Source organism: Euprymna scolopes, chromosome 3 (genome assembly GCF_053919585.1).
Source record: "Euprymna scolopes isolate OS-2025 chromosome 3, ASM5391958v1, whole genome shotgun sequence".
Lineage (NCBI taxonomy): Eukaryota > Metazoa > Mollusca > Cephalopoda > Sepiida > Sepiolidae > Euprymna > Euprymna scolopes.
Genome location: NC_136484.1, coordinates 66,898,456 through 66,921,378, shown reverse-complemented (window position 1 = coordinate 66,921,378; position 22,923 = coordinate 66,898,456). Strand labels below are relative to the sequence as shown.

The 22,923-nt window shown below is 31.4% G+C and overlaps 1 protein-coding gene across 1 annotated transcript in view; it reads right to left on the bottom strand.

Moving 5' to 3' along the window:
• Positions 1-22,923, bottom strand: part of LOC145255844 (THO complex subunit 2-like) — a 310,358-nt gene that overhangs the window by 258,706 nt on the left and 28,729 nt on the right. The window contains exons 3-5 of the mRNA XM_080114588.1: positions 16,244-16,295; positions 9,954-10,024; positions 8,357-8,478 (exon numbers count right to left, since the gene is read on the bottom strand). Coding sequence (XP_079970714.1) covers positions 8,357-8,478; positions 9,954-10,024; positions 16,244-16,295 — 245 coding nt within the window. The remainder of the gene's footprint in view (positions 1-8,356; positions 8,479-9,953; positions 10,025-16,243; positions 16,296-22,923) is intronic.

The window sequence follows — 22,923 nt, the reverse complement described above, 5'->3', positions numbered from 1 at the left end:
GAAGCTTCCTTTCTATTATAGATATATATCTAGATCTACAGCATATTAGGAAGTCATCCACATATAGGGAACAATCTACCCCAGGGTTAAGGTTTTTTACAATGTTGTTAATTCGGATACTGAACAGGGTCACTGACAGTATACTCCCTTGAGGTACTCCATTCTCTTGTTCTTTCAAGTCCGAGAGAGCTGTGCCAACCTTTATTCTGAACCGTCTATTTTTTAAAAAATTTTCAATAAAAATTGGCATTCTGCCTTTTAGTCCAAGCGCCTTCAGATCCCTTGTAACACCGTACTTCCACACAGTATCGTAGGCTTTTTCCATGTCAAAAAACACTGCTGTTAAATGTTCTTTCCTTACAAAGGCTTCTCTGATGAAGGTTTCAAGTCTGACTATGTGGTCTATTGAACTTCGGTTTTTCCTGAATCCTGTTTGAAATTCTGTAATAAGATTCTCTGTTTCCAGGAACCAGATTAGTCTTTTGTTTATAATCTTTTCCATGGTCTTACAAATGCAGCTTGTTAGAGCTATTGGCCTGAAATTCAATGGATCTGAGACGTTACTTGATTGGGATTGGATGTTTGAGTTTTCAGATTTGGGGATTGGTATTATTGTGGCCTCTTTCCAGGTCTCGGGTACGTTTCCACTGGACCATATAATATTGAAAATTTCAAGTAGGTATTTCATTGAGGCTTCTGGAAGTTTTTTGAGGATTTCATATGGAATTTCATCGGGCCCTGTAGCTGTGTCATGGGATTTGGTTAGCGATTCTTTTAATTCAGGCAAGGTAAGAGGTTGGTTGTATTTTTCAGTATTTTGTGATTTAAATAGAATTTTCTTTTTCTCTTCCTTTTCTCTAATCTTTTTGAATTTCTCTGTTTGTCTGTCACATGATGAAATTTTTGATAAATTATCTGCCAGGTTATTGGAAATGTCTTTTTGATCGGTGTATATTTTGTTGCCTTTAGAGATGTGGGATATTGGTGTACTACTACACTTTCCTTCTATTTTCCTCATCATGTTCCAAACTGTTTTCGCCTTGGTATTCACATTAATTTTGGATATATAATTTCTCCAGGTTGTTCTTTTGGATTCCTTTATGATTCGTCTGGCTTTTGCTCTGTTGTTTTTGAAGAAATCCAGATTTTCGCTTGTTGGATACTTTTCGAATTTTCTCAAGGCAGCTCGTCGAGCTCTGATGGCTTTTCTGCATTCTTTTGTGAACCAAGGTTTGTTGTGATTGTTGGTTTTGGTTGTTTTCGGTATGGTATTATTTGCTATGTTTGTGAGTGTTTTAATGAAGTAGTTCAAATGGTCATCTTCATCATTCTTTTCGATAATTAATTGGTTTTTGCACTGTTCCTGGAAGTCTTCCCAATCCGCTTTATGTAGGTTCCATTTGGGTGTTTTTTGTTCAGTGCTAGTACTTAGACTTTCCAGGATGATTGGGAAATGATCACTCCCACAGGTGTCATTGTGTACTTTCCAGTCATAGTCCATATATATGGAAGGATCACATAAGGTAAGGTCAATGGCGGTGAAAGTACCTATTGCTGGGTACATATAGGTGTAGTTTTGATTATTAAGGAGGCATAGATTATTTTTATTTATTATGTTTTCTATTTCTTTTCCTTTTTTATTTGTTTCTTTACTTCCCCATATTACATTGTGACTGTTGAGATCTCCTAGTAGAAAAAAGGGTTTAGGGAGTTGTTTTATTAATTGAGTTATCTCAGTTTCGTTGATTGTATCTTTTGGAGGGATGTATATTGAGCAAAGTGTTATAGTTCTATGTAGAGTCACTGAAACTGCAATTGCTTGCAAGTTTGTGTTTATATTTATTTGTCTTTGAGGGACTTCATTCTTCACAAGTATTGATGTGCCTCCAGAAGCTCTGTCCGTATCTTTATTTATGTAGTTGTAAGATGTGTAGTGTTTTATGTTGATGGTATTATTTTCTTTCAGAAAGGTCTCCTGTAGACAGACAAGTGCTGGGCTCATATTTGTTATTAATAATGTGAGTTCATTTTGGTTTGCTTTTATCCCTCTGATATTCCATTGTAATATTTTGTTCATCATTTGGAATTGTGTTCAACTTCCATCGTCTCCAATCCCTCAAATCTATTTTCTGTCGGAGTCCCTGTTCGAGATATAGATCGGGATCTTTCTTTTCCTGTTTTTGTTTGTTTTTTTTTTTTGTCTGGGGGGGATTTTTGATTCTTTTCTGGCTTGTGATGTGTTTGATGGTTGTTCGGTTGTTTTTGTAGAAATGGTTTGTGGTTTTGTTTCTTTTTGTGGTTCAGTAGTGTCTTTACTTAATATTATCCTTGGATTGGTTGCAGACATTGCACTATTCATTTTCCTCATTTCTTCTAATAGTTCTTTCATTTCCTTTATTAGTTTGCTTAGGACATCAATTTTCTTGTCAGTTGTATCCGTTACATGTATATGACCATTTTGATTGTTGATTGGATTAGTTTTTTTTGTTGCATCTGCATATGTTTTAGTTTCGATGATTTTCCTGGCCTCTGGGTAGGATATATTCTTTATATGTTTTAGTTTGGTCACTTCTTTTTCTCTTTTCCATATTTCGCAATATCTAGAGCCAGCGCCATGGTTTCCCAGGCAGTTGGCACACTTGAAATCTTTTCTGCAGTCAATGTGTGGGCCACTTTCTCCACATCTTCCACACACTGGTAATCGTGTGCACCGATCTTGATGGTGTCCAAACTTCTGGCACTTGAAGCATTGGAGGGGGTTTGGAATATAAATTTCTACATTTATTTTCATATATCCGACTTTCACTTCTTTGGGTATGGTGAGGGAATCGAAAGTTAGTATATATGTATTGGTATCGATTTTCTCACCGTTTTTTTTAATTTGAACTCTGCGAACATCTAACACATTCTGTTTCTGTAAGTTTGTCTGGATTTCCTCCAAGGGACAAAGTGCAAGTTCGTGGCTTTTCACTACTCCTTTGCAGGTATTTAGGGTTGGATGTCTGTAGCATTTGACTTTGATGTTTTCAAATAATTTTAGTTTCAATATTTCTTTAGTTTGTTCTTTGTTATGGGTTTCTATTAGTAGGCTGCCGTTAAATTGTTTTTTAATAGACTTTGGTTTTAGAGTTTTAAGATTTTTTTCAATTTTAAAAGGTGATAGTTTGGTCAAAGGAGTTTCCTCCATTGATTCTATTACTACGAATGTTGAGTTCCTTGGTTTTATCGTCTCTTCGTCAGAGCTACTGATGTCAGAGACATCAGAGTGGGTTCTCTTTGGGTGGTTAGGTGGTTTTTGGGAGGAATAAGCCATATATTTTGTTTTCTTTTTTCGTCATCTTTGTTCCCCCACCCACCTCGGAGTCCTATTTGGGAAGAGCCTGGGGGGAAACCCATTCGCCCAGCCTCTACAGGGATACAATGATGATATAACCGACTTTGGTGGTATCATAATGATTATCTGTTCTCTCTTGATATTGCTATGGGATCTGTAGCAATCCTGAGGGGTTTACAGCCTCGTCATCGATATTCACACCTAATCGATTGACCCTCAGCGACCGCTTTCCATCATATATTAGGGAGTAGGGTTATTTGTGGGAGAGGGGGGATGTGTTGTATTAGTAGTGGGTTTTTGGAATGGGCAATATATGGTGGGGCTTGGCGTGACTGGCCGATTGGTCGGATCGGGCCTCTCCGACCGCCCGTCTAATCGAAGTAAGGGCCAAAGTAATGTGTTGCGGTGCCTAAACTTCTATGTATCCTGGTTTAGGTTCGCTCAATCACCAGGATCACGTCCTAAGACTTTACGGGTAGCAACCCACGGCTAACTGGTTGCCCCATTGAGGGATTTTTACCCTCTGCAGGGGGACAGTCGGTTTGTTCTCATGCCCTACCGACAGGGCAAAAAAATAAATAAATAAATAGATAATTTAATAGAATATATTTGTTTTCTTTTTCTTTCTTTTTTTGTTGTTTCTTTTCCTTTTTAAAATCTGTTTCTATTTAACCCATAGTTGGGACCCTAACAGGTACTACCACTCCGGGTCAGGGTGGACCTGGGAGCAATGGCAATTAAGAGGTGGCTCCACACTCCCCAAGCCCGTAAGCTGGACCTCACCATCGGATGTAGTTTAAGGTCATATCCAGGACCGGGAGTAAGGTAGGAAAAAATAAAATAAAAGGGGGGGGGGATAGGCTGTTGTTTTTGTTTTTGGTTTTGCAGAACATAATTAAGTTTTACAAAAAAGATCAGAAAACAAAAAAACGTCAATGTAGGTGCATTTCGTCTCAGGAAGCCACAGGGCAGCCTGATCTGGTAGCACCAGCTATCATCAAGTGCAAACATAGGAAAGAATGTTTTGTTTAAGAGAGTCTCTACAGGCCAACACCTGTGTCATTGTTCATAATTATCCCTTTTCCCTTGAAGCAAATGCTTTCATTTGAATAATTGCCCATTTAGCATTGTTTTTTTTTTCTCCACAGTTTTAAAGAGGTAGTTGAATGTAGTTCAATAAAAATTGACTTGGGTTGTTAAAAAATACAAAAAAATACAAAAAAAAAAATCGATATTGTAAATCTAAAATACATATGGTATTGCTAAATAAAATTACAAACAAAACTGATTCGATTTGTTAAAATGCAATTTAATAATATATTATATTTTTAGTTATGGTATTCATCTCTCAAATGTCAATAAAAAAAAATGTCACTTTAAAAATACTTATATATCATTCCGAATATCTACTTTTCCAATTGTTGATATACATAAAGTTTGAAATAATATTAAAGCAGGATATTTGCCTCAAGGAAAAAGAGATAGTGTTGATATATGCAAAAAGAAAAATCAAACAAAAAGGAGAGAAGCTTCAATTTGTTAGTTAAATACTAACAATTATCAAATCACAGATGTTGCCAGTTTTGTTCTAAAAGTGAAGAAAACTATGAGATGGAAATTTGCAAAATAATCAATTTTAAAGAAAAATATGACATACAGGAATCTATTATACTGGGTATTTTTTTTTTTTTTATAGTTATCAAATTTTAAATTGACAACTATTTTCTTTAATTGTAGATTTGGCGATCGGTTATCTTGAGTTGAGCTTGGTTTGACAATTCATCATAAAGAGACTGATACCCAAGCAGTGTTTGCAAATGATATGATCAATTTACTGAAACATTTGATAACCAAAATAATTTCACAAAATGAACCTGCCAACTGGCCACCTCATATATGCGATTTAACCCCATTAGATTATTTCTTTGACGATATGCAAAGTCTCATGTTGACGCTAATATACCACACATAACAGACCACTTGGAAGACAACATTTGACACATTATAGCCAAAATACAGCCTAATTTAATGTGTAAAATTTGTGAAAATTGGACGTCTAGATTGGGCCATATGGTTAGAATTGTATGAAAAACATTAATCTTTGAAATAAATCACATATTTGCATAATAAAAATATTTTTTTTTGCGATTTATTTTAAGTTAAAGTTCACTACCTATTTGTTAAAGATCTTATTCCAATTGAACATACAACAATAAAAGTATCATTCAATCTTATTGCTTATCTCATATCCTAAATGTATATATTTGTTAAAAAACATATTTTTCTGTTTCATGTACAATTTTCAAAATTGTGACTATAAAATTTGAAAACATTTAAGAAAATGTTGACTTGTTCTTGATCAAAATGACACCAAGAAAATACTTGATTCTTAAGGAATATATTTTTTGAACGGATAATTTTTAAATATCTAAAAGTTATAATAAATTTTTCCAAATTTATCCATTTTTAAAGCTCAATTGTTAAGTGTTTTACTCTTTGTGCCACTTTTATTATATATAGAATTAATGTGATTATAATATATTATTTTAAAAAAGTATATATATATATATATATATATATATATATATATTTTTTTTTTTTTTGAAAACCAATGTATTTCTAATCAAAATGTAAGAAATGTGCAAAATTTCATTGATATTATAAATGTTCTGGGGCAGAGATACCATAAAATTAATGTTCAAAACATTATATATACATATATATATATATATATATATATATATATATATATATATATATAAGGCTGAATGTGTGTGTGTGTGTGTGTGTTTGATCACGAAGAGGCTCCTATATGGTTGACAATTTTAAAAAACTGATTATATATAATGATAGAAGATGTATCGAGACACAGGAATGGGTAGGTTTGATCTGGCAGAACGGTGGTTCATTAAAATTGTGGGGTCTGCGTTCGCGCCTGGTCCACGAAGTATGGAAATAAAAAATTAAAAAAAAAAAAACGTTTACAAGTGTTTTTGATATAGATGTATATAAGAATACTTTGATAAGTATGTTTTAACTTAAATAGGGATGGTATAATAAAATTGTGGGGTCTGCATTCGCGCCTGGCCTCCATAGAATGGAAATAGGCACAAACTTTAATAAAGACTTTTCATATCTATCTGCGTAAGTATACTTTGATAATTATGTTTCAGTTTGAAGAAATATGGTATAATAAAATTATGGGGTGTTCGTTCGCGCCTGACCTCCATAGAATGGAAATATGTCACAAAGTTTAACAAGGTTTTTAATATAGATCCACAGAACATTGTGATAAGTGTTTCAGTGTGAACAGGTATGGTATAATAAATTATGAGGTTTATCTACTTTATTTTTACTTTCATCATATTTTGCTTTGGTTTTGATACTCTCGAATTTGAAGCTATCTCTTTACAACCCTTCCTTTTCATAACCTATCATACTTTCATAAATCGGAGTCCATTTTCTGTAGGCTGTTTTTGAACCCAGTCAACGGCGGGTACTTTTGCTAGTATATATATATATATATATATATATATATATATATATATATATATATATATATATAACCTTGAATTAGAATATAACCAATTCAAGTGAAAGGATTTTTTTCAAATAGCGTACTAATCGCATAGACAGTTTTAAGTACTTCTATCCATGTAATCTTTCATAAAATTTACAATCCTTTCTGAAATCTAAATAAACTTCATCGGTGTCTGATTTATCCAAGTTTTAGTCATGAATGCTCAAGTTTTTGTTTTATCACCTTTCAATCATATGCAAAGACAATTTCATGATTGTGAAAGCGCTTCACACTCGCTGGACCTTAAACCCTACCACCACCACCTTTTTATCTATGTCTATGAAAACAATCCTTAGACTATTCTTGGACTGAAAGGGGCCATTGTATCCAAAATCAGAGCAGTGCCAAGACAGTTTAGTATGCCATATCCAGGTGTATATGTTAAACAGTGAAAAAAAAAAAAAAAAAAAAAAAACGAAGACTGGTAGATATTCATGATTAAAACTTGGTGGACAAATCAGTTATAGATTTCAGTTTATTTGTATCTAATATGCTTAGATTTCAGAAATTTCCGTAGATTATTATTTTTTTTTTTTTTGCAAGTCAATACAGTATGGTAATGTTGGATTTAAGATTAGGAGAAGAAATAATTTTGCCACTTGTGTTTTTGCACAATAGCAAATTTCAAGTAATAAAACCCAAAATTTAGAAATACAATATTGTTTTGAACATGAATCATACATTTAAAAATGTTAGATTCAGTTTAAATTATCAACAGATAAATATTGACTGAGCAAAACCGATTTCAGCAGTTTGAAAACTCCCAGAAACATTATTTTAACATTTGGTATTAAAATAAATTGTTTCTGAGATGGGTATATTTGCTGATGACACCACTCTCTATAACAGGCACGAGGGGAAAACAAATGAACACATTTGTAAGGAAATGGCAGAAACACTAGAGGATGACCTCCAATTTGTAGTGGAATGGGAATAAAAATTAATGGTCACATTCAATGCTGCCAATACTAAGCTTGTTTCCTTCAATAATTACAGGAAAACTTCACTGCCATCAATAGCAATGGCCAAGAACACATTACCCAAAAGTATTTCCTTTAAACTCCTCGGCCTAACGTTTACAGGGAACATGAACTGAAATAGATACATTGAGAGCATTGCTAAAGCTGGTGCGAAGAAGGTGGGCTCTTTCTACCGTGCTAGAAAGCTACTTAAGTTATCCTGTACCTCTATAAGGCCACCATTCGCCCATGTATGGAGTTGTCACATTTGAGCTGGTGCATCTGCTACTTGTCTCTCACACCTTGACAGGGTTCAAAAGAGAGTCACCAACCTGATAGGTCCTGAACTGTTATCTAAGCTTCAGCCTCTGTCCCATCAATGAAACATATAACAAATATAATTTATGAACAACAATAATATAAATAGTTTCATTTATACATGACATTAATTATTTTATGTAAAATCTAAAAAAAGATACTTACTATAATTTTGTTTTAGTTTTGACATATTTCTGTTGGAAAAGCTGTTTAGACTGAATAAGCCCAACACATTCCAGTGTCTCTTGATCCAATCGTTCTTTTAAAATGCAATCAGGAATGAGACCCTGAAAAAGAAAATATGTAAAATGATTATTAATTTACTTAAATAAACAAAAAAAATTTTTTTTTTTAGAGTTTTTCTGGATCAAAATACTAACAAACGAAAATGTTTGTAGGTTTTACCCTAATAAAGTGACCATAATAAATTAAAAATCTATGTGCACTTAAACGTAAATAATGAATGTGCTTTCAAAGAAAAGGAATACAGAGGTCATAGCGATCCGATTGAATTATAATGTAGTTCTTACAAAGAGTAAGTAGCCATCAGATGCGATGTGCTACTAGCAGTTTAGGCTCTCTCTCTGTTTATCTCTCCTACGGACACAGACAGAATGTAACACTGAATATAATAAAGTGTATACTTTATTACAACTGTCTGTGTTTTAATCATCAGCAATCATGAAGATCTAGCCATAGAGGTGACTCCTCCATCCAAGAAAGTTCCAATCTACAACCACTAAAAGTACAAGAGTCAATCACCAAAGAAATATTGCCAGGCATCATTTGGGGGGGGGGGGGGGTCCATAATTCATTTTTTGTATATCTTTTCTTAAAAAAAAAAAAAAAAAAAAAATATAAACTACTTTGTTAGAAGTTATATTGATTAGCTTTTAACCTTCAAATAATAACCTTGGAAGAAATGGATTTCTGATGTTTTAAGAAAAAAGAAAATAGTATATTTTTTTTAATTGAATTAATTTTTCCTTAAATTTAACAATCTTTAGAAAAGATTTGAAAACAGCTAAAAGATTTGCTAGTATTTTTTACCAGTAATGAAGACATGATGATTAAAAAAAAAAAAAAACTTTAAAAATACCATTAAAAATTATTTAAATAATTAAAGCTATTTTTTACAGATTAGTTTTAGACTTATTAAAAAAAAACATTTTATTAAAAAGACATGTAAACTATCTTCAATAAAAAAAAAAAATTTCTGCAGAAATCTGGTATTAACATTTCAGATTTGAAATCAAAATCAAAATGCATTACAAAAATTTTTTTTTTTAAAATGTTACTTTTATTTTCATGAATTTAGAAAACAATGTTAAAGGTTGAGCAAACATTTTAAAGAAATAATAAGAATCATCATTGGCATCCATGTCTTGGCAAACCATAATGGATGTGTCCTAGAATTAAACCAAGCCTGTGGCACAGTCTGCTATCCTGTAAGGTGATATATTAGTAACACTTCTAATTGCACTTAACGAAGCAGGAAACTTGGATTGCAAACACTGCTATTGTACACCATCTTTAATATCAATAAAAACTGACCCCAAGTCTCCTGTCATCTCTGTGAAATCCATATAAACAATTTGGCACCAGATTATGATTGATGATCTCAATTGCAAATTAATCAGTTATAATAATTGTAATATATTTTATGGAGTAAATGTTCAATTTGTGTTCCAAATTTTCTGATTTTAACAACTTCTTTAACACGGACACATTTATAAGAGAAAATAAGCTTGCAAACACTTACCACCATACCAGAAACTAAGAGAAGAAATCGATCCCTTTGTTGTTTGTCATCACTACAACTGGATTCTACATCTGAAATAATAATGTAGGTAAATTTCATGCGAAAATTCATTTAAAAAAGAAAAGAAAAATGTAAACATAGTTCACTGCATGGCTGACTTAGTATGCCATGTTCATTGTAAAAAAAAAAAAAAATTAAAAGAAAAAAAAAAATGTAAAAGTAAATCAATAGCCAAATCTATGTCTGCAAAACAACAATAATAAAGGTCCCTCTACAAATTTCACCCAGGCATTTTGGGTGTCAATGTGTGAGACACAGAATATCATCCTTATTTATTGACAGGGTGGAAGCAATAGATATAATTAAAAAAAATAAAAAACAAAACTAATCTTTTTGATTTTTAAAACTTTGGTAAATCTCTGTAACATGTTCATTGATAAAGTTATTGGAATCACATCGAAATGAAAAAAAAAAATTTTAAACGTTTTTGAATCTGTTGAATTGTTAGAATTTATTACTTGTTTTGATAATAAAAATTAGTTTTCATAATATTGATAATCATTACTTAAATACAACATATAGAAACATGTACATAAAATGCAGGAAATTATCAATAGATAAATATTGTTTGCTTCAGCAATCTTCATACTGAGTATTATTTTTCAACATTTTTTTAAAGCATCTATTAAATCTGAAAAGTATAAGATGTGTGCAGAACAGGAGAGTTTGTTGGTATGGTCATATTGAAAGAATAGATGAGAGTTTTGGGGTAGTAGATGTAAAACAGTTGAGACAGCAGGGTCATTTGGTCGTAAAAGGTCAGAGAAAACATAGGAGAAAATAAGAATGGATTTAAGAAAAAGAAGAATATAAATTAAGACTTGATCAAAGATAGGTTAGTTTTTAAATCAATTTCTGAAAGCCACCCAACAGATCCGAACATTTAATACAGATATTAAACTGAATATGATATTTACTATTTAGCAGATGTGTAATTACGAGTTTTTCAAATTTCAGTAAATGTGTGAATAATTTTTTGTTTTACAACTTGAAATGGATTATTGAGTAAAAAAATAATTTCATGGTTATCATTTGTATTGCAAATAATATTTTCTCTCATTTTTATTTCATTACTTTTCGAAACTGGTGTTCAAATAATTTTGTTTTTCTACACAAATCAATTAATAATCTCAGCAATTATAATTTTTTTTTTTCCACATCAGTATTTTGTTTTACGTTAATTATTTGGAATTTCATATTGGTAAGCATTTTTTTTTTCTCAAGAGAATCTGAATGCCAGAACAGAAACTGAATGACTTCGGTCTCTCTATACAAGGGGTTGCCAAGCCACCCTGACATGAAAATAATTCCCATATAAAGTAATCCCTGACCAACTAGTAAACAAGTGAAGCATGCATGGTCCCCCGTGAGTGCACAGTGAACGAGGCATGAAAAAAATGACTAAGTTCAGCATTTGCCCTGCCTCTCCCCTCCCCATTTAGCCCCAAAAGTTCCCAGGGGACATCAAATCCTGGTGAAAATGAACGAACGGTGCAGTTTTAGGCTTTAACATATGTAATGCAAAAAAAAAGAAATGACTAAGTCCATTATTTACCCCTTCCCATTTAGCCCCCAAAGTCCCCAAGACCTTAACATATTTAAATTTGAGTTCAGCACCATGCAAAACTGTTAAATAGACATACATAGAAAATTTTGGACAAATATGGTAAATAGTCCTAAAAATGGAGTGTTTTTATTAGTCCTAAAAGAGCCCCTGGGGCACACCCAAGACTTATTGCAAAGTATAGATAAACAAAATTATATAGAAACCAGTTAGAACTTTTCAGAAAGTTTTATAAAAATCCAAGGCATCAATCTATATAACTATGAAACTCAAATGACCTTGTAATGGGTGTTGTAACCCCACATCCAGTTTACGACTTCCGGTTGCGCATGCGTACACAAACATAAACCCATAAAAGTATAAACAAATAAACACAAATCGCTACTTTTGCAGAATTTGATTTGCACACTGAAATATTAACGTTATTATTTAGAAACTATTATTTAATATGGGAAAGGTGGGGATGTTTTGCAACTATTCTGTATTACAACAATACTGTCACAATTTTCTTACAAAGAAATCAACTTTGACCCATTGACAACCATAAGAGCATTTTACAACAGCTCTTTTACAACCCACTGCCTTCCTTTTTTTTTTTTTTTTAATTTATTCTCCATTTTTTAATACACCTTTCTTAAAAACATTCATACATTTTCTTCTACACTACCAACATAAATAAATAACCCCGAAAAAATGTTTTTTAAAATTTGCATTACAAATAAATAATCACCGCGAAAATAAAACATATTGTTTTGCTGTGTATGTTTTCAGCGTCCCAATTGTTTTTTTTCGCGTTTAAATAATCCAAATAAACAATTGTTAATACTTTCTGCTTCATTTTTACATCGTTCATTTCCGCATAGTCTTAATTAGTTTTATTAACCTTATTATTAACGTATAAATTAAATATATTAATTAAATATTTGACCCAATGGATCATGAATGTTTGTTTAAAAATAAATGAAAAAATGCTACATTTTATTTTCATTTTCTATTTAAAAAGTCATTCTTAACATGGGGAGTGTTTTTTTTTTTTTAAATTTTTTTTTTTTAACTATTCTGTACTTTGAACTAACAATTTCATTTAAAAAAAGACATATCAAAATTTGAATTTAACTTTAAGTTATTATGGTATCTGTTCAGTGCACATTGACCTATTAGTATGGCAAACCACTTATAATTCAATGGCTGTAAGTTTTTTTTTTTTTTTTTCAAAAATAAACAATTATAAACAGAAGGACTCATAGAAATCTATCTATATTCTTTTTTCATTTTAATATACTTTTCATAGAAATGTTTTTGTTTTGTCACAAAAAAACCCCAAAAAAACAAACTATTTTCTTTACGTCACAAGTGTCACGGTCATAAATTAATTCCATAACTAATATAACATACTGACCCAACAGGTCACAGGTAGTCTAGTTTTTTTAATAAGCACAAAAGTGTCAATTTAGCCATTTTAACCCAAAAGGCACCCCTAGGGAGGCAACCAGAGTTTTCCCAGAAAATCCGTTCTGTTACTTTTTTACTTGTATCATTTTTAATGTTTGTGCAAAATTTCAAAAAATTCCAAGGCATACTTATTGAGAAAAGTGTAGACAGACGAACAGATAAGGGTGAATTTACAGGTCCACCCTCTTTTTGTCGGGGGACCAAAAAAAATATATGCTGTCTCCTGACATTATCCACTATGATCTTCAGGTTGTAGACAGAGGAAGCTTTGAATAATAAAATCTGTTAACAATGAAGAACTGATAAAAAGAACAAGACTAAGTACTGGCAAGATGGCATGCTGAATCTGTTTACACATCAAGTGGGAAAGGTAAGTAATGGTGTAAACCTTGTCTCTGAAAGTGGCACTTTTATGATGACAGAGGCCAACCAGAATCAGCCATCAAGACTTAAAAAAAGGTTGTGCACCCCACTACCATCATCTCCAATATGTGTAGCAATTAAAAAAAGAAAAAGAAGAGGCTTAAAAGCACAGCCAGGGTCTGTTGCACAAAAGAAGGTGTTATTGTTTTGCTACCACTACTCAAAGTTTGGAAAGTGCAGCAAGACATCAAAAGAAATTCTGGCCGAGAAAATCTAAGAATCTACTCTCCTTGAGGAGAAAAAGTTTGTATTAATATATTTAAAGCCTTTTCTTTTTTTGTGTTATCTAAATCCAATCCTAATGATCTGGCAGGCCAAGAGCCAGCGATCAATCTGTACATACAACAGATGGACCTGGTCCAGTTATTACTTTAAACAGTCTAAGAATATATTTCCGATAGCTGGAAATACCAAACCTTTTGCAGAGATTTACGGAGGCTTCTAAAAACTGATATAGTCAAGATATCAAAACTTTCCAGTGCACAATTCAACAAAACAAGAAGAAATGACTGGACACAAAAAAATTATACGTATGTATTTATAAATACATTGACTATTTTATTATGCAATAAAATTTAATAAACACAAAACAAAACATAGAATACAATGTCCCAACAGGTCAAAACAAAACAGAGCAAATGAAGGAATTCAACAAGTTAACCGATGTCTTTCTTTTCTCTCTTTTTCTTTTCTTTATACGATATAAAATAATGTGGTCAACCGAAAACAAATGTCTGAAGATTTTAGTTTGGCTATTCATGGGAGGGGACAGGATCGGAATAAAAGGGGGATTAATAATCACAGAGTACTTATCTCTTAGAAAAGGTATAATCTAAATAAAGTGAACGCTCCAAAGGAAATAAAGTCTTCAAGAGAAGTCATTGTTCAATTCCAAGCTTACTAGCATTTTAATAGTTTTGGAGGATTTGCGGTAATACGCCTATTCCTTGATTTGTAGTAAACATGGTTCTTTATCTCATGCAGTTTGGGCGCGTGGCAAAGTTAGTGATTTTTTCGCTACAAATTCTGGTAATAACTTCATCCTGTGGCGTTTTGACTCTGCATGCTTTTTTTTTTTTTTTTTTTTTAAAAATATTTTCTGCCCCCATGTGGTCTAATTTGTGCACCAACTCTATTTCAAATTACTTACCCTCTTTCTGTCTCTTTATCTTTAGGAAGGAAGAATGGATGTGGTGAGGGTAAGGGGATAAAGATAGATGTGATGTGACAAGGGGCTGGTCATCTGCATCATTTCTGCTAGTAACTTAACCATTGGGCATTTATGAATTTGCTGCTTTTCCCCTCGATCAAATAAAAATCAAATCAAGGAAAGTAGGGGGGGATCTTATCACACATTTTAGCCGACTCTCATACTGGTATTGACACTTAATCGTGCTCGCATGTAACACAAATGAACAGATAAAACTTATTTTTTCTTTCAGTTGAAAATCTGGTGGTCATTTCTTATGCAAAACATATTGGAAGGGTTTCACACAAACATTTTTACTTGACAAAGAGAATTGTTGTTAATCTTTGATAGAGTCACAACCCCTGCTCAAAAACACACACTTCGTAGAGTCCACCGAATATTATATGGTATTTTTTTTGTTTTAGTTATTCCTTGTGATCATATACTTTGTATTATCCAAGTGATATTGGTTATAGAAAAATCAACAACATATACAACTTTTTTTATTATTATTTTAAAGAAACATTAATTTCTAATCTTTAATATTTTGGACTTATCTTACTGACAATAAAAGTATGATGCCTTCAATAAATTTACAGACTTTTTTGTACAGGCGTTTAAATTTGTCATAGGCTCTTGAAAATTCAGTATGTCACTGCTATACATCTCATGAGATGATTGACAAAGTTTTATGATTTCAGGTTTAAATGAACAGCTACAGCAGGAATTAGAATACACTTTACTAAAGCCTGATTGTCACAACTGGTGAATTTCAAAAATGCAATATGGACGTGAGGGCACTTTAGAAGAATAACATGCAATAAAATTCTGTTTTAAACTTGGAAAAAATGCCACAGAAACATATGGAATGCTTCAGACTGCTTTTTGACCATCTTGCATGAATCAAGCATCAGTTTTTGAATGACATAAGAAATTCAAGGAAGGTAGGGAGTCTGTGAGGGATGATGAAAGGTGTGGAACGAGTAAGGAAGTCAGAACACCAGAGTTGATTGGCCAAATAAAGCATTTCATGGATAAGGCCAGTTCTGTGTCTATAGAGACAATAAGGGCACAGTTTGATGTCAATGTGGGAACTGTACACAAAATTATTTGCAAGGAACTGAAGATGTGAAAGATTTGCGTGAATGCACCAATCCACAACTCCATCCTTGTCACAGACTACTTAACCAAGATGGGTATCAAGACAGTTCCTCATCCTCCCTAAAGTCCAGACCCTGCTCTCTGTGACTTTTAGTTATTCCCTAAGCTCAAGGAAAACCTTAGAGGCTGTTGTTATGAGACAACTGAGGAGATAAAAGAGGTTATGATGAGGGTTATTGACACGCTCACACAAGATTTCCATGGGTCTTCTAGAAGTTGCTTGCATCGTACAAGTACATTGCAACTGGAGCAGATTACTTTGAAAGAGACTAGTTTCATGTGTGCATTATCAATAAAAGTGCCCCTATGATAAGTCTGGAAACCTATTGAAGGCACCTCATATATTCTCTCCAGATTCTGTTGCCTCTTTTTCTGTAATCTGGACTAAACCAATTCTATTAACTTTGAAATTAAATATGGAAAAATTTAAAAGATTCTTACCTATAACACTGAGGATTCCAGCTAAAAGTGATGGTAGATCTTTGTGGAAATCCTAAAATAAATAAATAAAAAAGAAAATAAAAGATATTTTTCAAATAAATAAATTAAAATGCAGTGTTTTAATCTAATTACATTTGTCGTTCAGATGTTATTTATTCCCATTGAGCAAACTACTAAAATTTGTCCTTGAACATTGTCTTAAAAGTGAATAATAAACCTATGATCATAAAGGCTTTATATTGCAAATTAAACAGACAATTGCATTTACAAGTAAATGTTCCAAATGGAGACCAGAAATAATAAAACATTTATATTTTGGTGACTATGTGCTTTGCACCAACAATTTTCCTAAACTTTATTTTTTTTATAACGAAGGCTGTTTAAAAAACATCCAAAGAAATTTGAATGTTTATACCTTCAAGTCTTCACATAAAATGCAGTGCATATTTAGAACTACACTTATTTAAAAGAAATAAAATCAGAAAATTCTTAATGATGTGCAAACTAATCATGGAACAAAAAGGTCATATTCCAAAAATATATAAATTGATAGAGTATTTTTTAAAGAAAATTAGGTTATCTTTCAGATGCAAGGTTCATTGTTTACTTGCGGTTTTAACGATGTAAGATTCCGTTGTACGGAAGACCAAATCGGCCAAAATGTCTATGATGTTTTATTGGCGCTTTTCTTCGTATTTTTAATAACATTTTTTTGCACCATTTACAAGTTCTTTTTACAAATAAGTTTTTAATACTGTAATAGTAAAATAAAGATACATTTATTAATTATACGGAAAAAGTATCTCGTAATGTTTTCACACGAGATTTTTTTCCTGTTGATTTCTCTTTTTTTTTTAAATATTAAAATTGATTTACTATTTAAAGTGATTTCAAAGCCTTTAACATGACGGAGTTTATAATGAAAACCAAATTACCGTTAAAATTAAAATAATCTTTATTAGAAATTTGTAACAAAATAACAAAATTATAAAACTATTAGATTAAAATTGAGAACTTTTAATTAAACAACGTGAACATTTTATAATGAGTGTTTTCATGAAATGTATTTTTAATAATAAAAAAGTGAACTTTTTTTACTTAAACTTCATAAAAAAAAACGTATCCAATATAGAATGTTACTAAAATAATTTTACTATTACAGTATTAAAAAAAATATTTGTAAAAAAAACCTTGTAAATGGTGCAAAAAAATGTTATTAAAAAATACGAAGAAAAGCGCCAATAAAAACATCGTAGACGTATATTATCATTTAAACAGTATATCAATTTAAATATTTAAATTCAGTAAATAAATTTAAATATTTAAATTATGGCCGATTTGGTCTTCCGTACAACGGAATCTTACATCGTTACAACCGCAAGTAAACAAGGAACCTTGCATCTGAAAGATAACCGAAAATTAACTTTTATGATTTTTAGCAATTAATAAAATAACACGGTTCCTAAATCTCAGTGGTTGAATGGAGTTGTCGGCCTTGGAATTTTAACACAATCTAAAATAATATTGCTGTTCCCTTCCCTCACTTCATCGTAAAATTTGATTTTTTTTATTTAAAAAAAAAAAAAATAAAAAATCTACTTGATCAATTTACATAATTTTTGGAATATGACATCCTCATTCTGTGACAAATAGATTCACCAAAGATTTATCTGTATTTTTTTTTTTTTTTAAGTAAGTGTAATTCTAAATCAGAACCAAAGTCTTAAATTTCATTTTTGTAATATAAAAAATATTTTATTAAAAGACAATATTTTTAATTAAAAAAAATGTTACAGTTTATTTGCAAAAAACAAAAACAAACAACAACAACAAAAAAAAAAAAACAGGATTATTTAATTTAAAAAGTCAGTGATTATTTAGAATTACACTTGATTAAAAAAACAGCAATACAGAAAAATCTTTATGGTGTAAGAACTTTGCATGAAACGAAGATGTCATATTTTAAAAATCAAGTAAATTGATTAAGTATTTTTTTTTTCAATTAATCTTCTGGCCACTTACTGTAAGCATCAACCAAAATTAAGTAATTTTGTCCATTTTTTGGTACTACAAAATCAACAGGTAGTTGTGCCCAAAGAATTTTTGTGGTAGGCCAAGAATGTAATATTGTTTTCTGAGGAGACTTTGCAACCAATTGACATTTGGTACAACTCTTTACAAGTTCCTATAACTGCTTGCTCATGCTTGTCCAATACATATAACCACATGCCAAGGCTTTCACCTAATATATCCCTGATGTTCATAATAAAATTGCTTGAGAATTCTGTTCTGGAGTTTGAATGGGACAACATGTTCAGCAAAAAGGAGAGTTCCATTGATTTTGCTCAGATACAGAAAATCTTTGCTGAAAAAAAAAAAAAAAAAAAAAAAAAAAATTACTGAAGTTGCTGGTCAGTGCACGTTTTTGACTAATTTGTGAAATGAAAATGTAGAATCTTCTGTAATAATGGATCTGTGGCTATAGCCTCCTGGATCATCTCTGAACTAGCAGGTAGTAATCTCACTGTGAAAACAAATCTAGAGAAAACTTTAGGTTCCACATATATAGCAGCGATAGCAGTCTTCCACTGCTTTTTGATGAGAAGAGATGAGTCTGGACAATGCATCTACTTACCCAATTTTGCTGCCTAATTGATATTTTATGGAAAAGTCGTAATCTAAAAACATAGTTGCTCATCTTTGTAAGTGGTTTGCTTTATAGACTGGAATTCTTTTCTTGGAACCAAAGATACTTGTTAGAGTGTGAGAGAGCCTTTTCTGTACAGAAGAAGATAATGACATATAGAGCAGCTTGTCTGTCAGACTTAATGGTTTTCTTCTGAAGGTCCAAATATGGCTGAATTCAACCCACAGAAATCCATTAACAAGTGTATGGGAAACGACAGGAAAAAGATTGCTGGGGGCCAGGACAGTGTGACTGGCCAGTTAACATTGTGTCTGTGGATCAAAAGTGAAAACAAAGCAATATTGTTTGAAAACAAAAACATTTGAAGTCACAAGCTATTGATTTGACGATTCAAATTGAGCAAGTGTTCAAGTGGGACCGGAAATGGGAATAAAAAGATAACCACAATTAAATATCAGGAAAATGGAGTTAGAAATTTTAAAAGATAAAATTTCAGCTTGAAACAGAAATAAGTTCAATTTCAGTAATACAAAGACACAATGTGCATTTGTTAGACCATCTGGACATTTCTCTTTCCAATCCCACTTTAAGATCTTAGATCAGTATAACTATAGTTAATGTCACAAATATTTCTTAGTGGCATCCACCAACTTGACAGGTAAATTGAAAATAAGGTAAATGCCTGTTACAATAACTGCAATCATGACTGAATATTTTTAAATGACACCTGATTTCCAGGTAACAATTAAAATGAATGTAATATTTTTATGAGATTATTGTGGTTTAAAGTTTAATAATACTGGAACTAATGAGATCTTCAAACTTATTAGTCAGTTGGCTGGATTATTCTGAATATTTGTCCAAGTAACTAAACAGTTCTACACTCTCTAGACTCAATACAATGTTTTCATGAGATGGTTGCTTGATGAATCAAGTTTAGTAAAACTGAAACTGATGAGATCTTCAAATTTGTATTTAAATTTTGTCAGTAAGTTTACTGGATATTTCTAAATGACACCTTTCAAAGTTTAACAAGTAAAATTGAAGTGAATGTTGTTATGAGGTTGTTGTTTCAAATTTAGTAACTAACTAGCAGGCCGACTGGTGTTGCCCAGTCATAAAATATGTTTACATAAGATATTTTAAGTTATGCAGATTTCATATTTATTATTATAGAGCCAATTCTTTATTAAGAGTGTACTCAATATACAGCAATGCCCTGGTTTTAAAATATGCTTAAATATTATATTTTAATTCATGCAGATTACAGAGTTATTATAGAGCCAATAGTCTATTGATTATGTATTGCACCCAATATATAGTAGTTATTTCAAAAGTAAAAAAAAAGAAAAAAGTGCCATCAGCAAGAATTGAAACAAAGATATGTACTGTATAAAAAATAAAGTTATTAAAGATATATATGTATATTTTCATATGCATCGATATAACATGCTTAGTTGACTTACACCTGCCAAGTTAGAATTTTTACTCCTTAGCAGCTATTTTTACCAGCTAAAAATCAAATCAAATATTCCACAGGTCCAAATCCTTTATAGATAAAGCTTCAAGTCTGTACACCAAAAATAGACAGAGCAGTTTGATAAAAAATATTCCCCACACAGACGGACAAGGTCACTGTGATATATATAGATATTGAAACTGATGAGATTTTAAAATTTGTATTTGTCAGTTAACTGAATTATTCTGAGTGATATTTGGCAAGTAACAGGACAACAGATTATAATTGTTCTTGAAATTTTTAAATTTCCTCCGATAAATTTCGTTTGTATCGTCTTAGCGAATTAAAAAGTAAAACAATACTTTACATAAATTTGTTTAATTCATAACATAAAAAGTGAACTAACATTACATGGGTTTGGATATTAACTTTTCAATTTGGCTAATAAATGAAAATATTTAGTTGTCAAAGGTTAACTAAAGGTAAATTTGTCTATAGAGCCTTGTGTGTGTGTGTGTGTGTGTGTGTGCGCATATATATATAACAAAAATTCTGTTATATCATTAATATATTTCATTTTTTTTCAGATTCTGTCAGTTTTATGTAAAAAAAAAAAACAGAATAATGCAAGCACAATAATAAAATAAAAATTCAGAAATGAGAAAGCTTATAGGATGAATGAAAATCTGAATTGCAATGCATTAAAAAACGTTACTAGTGCAAACCTCACTGTTACAGTTTGGAAACTTAAGACTTCAAGATGAGTCATACCATGATTCATGAGTTGAAAAGATTTTGTAAAGTATCAAAGGTTGAAAAATGTGTTCTGCATGATGTCTTTCATCCTTCATTATAATGCTAAATCACACACTGCAAAACAACCAAAGATCTATCAGGTTGATAAATTTTTTGTGGTTTGAAACTTAAATTCAGTTGAACAGCTCAAATAAAAATTTATTGATTGAAATAAGCATCATCAAAATCAACACACTTTTACAAACACAAAACAAGTGTATTTATGCTAATAACATAAAAATCTTGCGTTCTGGTGGCGATGAAGTCGCTGAAGGCGTTTCTGATATTGCTTAGATTTTTTAAGCATTTCTCACACAAAGTTATTGAGATGCTTGAAAAAGTGGTAATCATTAGGTGAGAGGTCTGAAGTGTATGGCAGATGAGGCAGAGTTTCGTAGTCCAATTCGTTCAGCAGGGTTAGTTTAACAACTTGTGGTTGGGCATTGTTGTTAAGGAGAATTGGACCGTTTCTGTTGACTAATGCTGATTGTCAGTTTCTGATGCATTTCATCGATTTGACAACAGTTTTTTAAGTCCTCAAAATATCACCATCAGAAATGAATATACTTTCAAATTAATTAATAAATAATGTACATTATATATTTTAAGAGTTTTAAGCAAATAAAGTAATAAAAATGTGAACATTATAAAACAGCGTTTTAGGTAAGGTCTTGTAAAGATCCCCCCCTCCTGATTTGTAAATGCTCATACCACGCTTGTATTAAGAATTTTGTCTTGAAATTCGGAAATTAACCAGAAGAGATGTCATTTTTAATAGTTTGAGGTGTTCGAAATACTTTTTGTCCACTCGTTTTTTTTTTGTTTCTTTTTTTAAACTTCAACATGACGAGTATCGAACATTTTGAAAAAAAAAATTTTTTTTTTTCTTTGGACACTCACTAGTAAATAAAACAATCTTTGTACTGCTTTTATCCGTCAAAAGTAGAAAGAACTATATGTTGTTTTTTCTTGTGGTAACTAGCAATTTAAAATCACCATATCCGGAGAAAAAAAAAATCATTTCTATTGACTTTTGATGCAAAACAGTTTTGTAGTATTAGTATTAGTAGCAGTGATAGCATGGCTGTAAACAACAGTTCTTCCCCCCCCCCCCCGAACGATTTTTTTTCAACGGATTTTTATTGAATGCGTACTTATCTACTAGATTATAAAAACAATAATAATAATCAATATTTAAGCATTTGTACGGGTGCTGAGTTTCTAGTGAAATTAAGAAATAAAAAGCGTCTTAAACTGGAAAGTTTAAATACAAAATAATGTGTCACTCGATAGAAAAAAAGGACATGAAATATAATTGAAAATAAAAATCAAATTTATTCCAAATTCGTAAACGATTTTTTAGCTTTAGCAATTTTTTTAAATGTATATTTAAATAGATGGGCGAAAGGAAAAAATACTTGATACTTTCCCAAAACGTCACTTATTTTAAATAAACTTTATTTTTCCCTGCTTGTCTTAATTCTTGTAAAGTTTCACATATACTTAAGTTTGCATATTTAAAAGTAATTTGATGTTCAAAATCTAAGTCATAACATTTTCAAAAGCTAATAATTATGAACAACTAACTGTAAACATGAGTGTTAAATTCCCTCTTAAAAAAAAACAAAAAAACTCCCTTAATCCTAACCCTAGGTATGATTGGCAAACCTCCTCCTAAAATCTTCTTTAACCTTAACAATAACACAAAGTTTGAGTGGTAAGCTCCCCACCAAACAAAATTCCTCTGTATGCTATACATAAGCATCTAAAAATAGATCC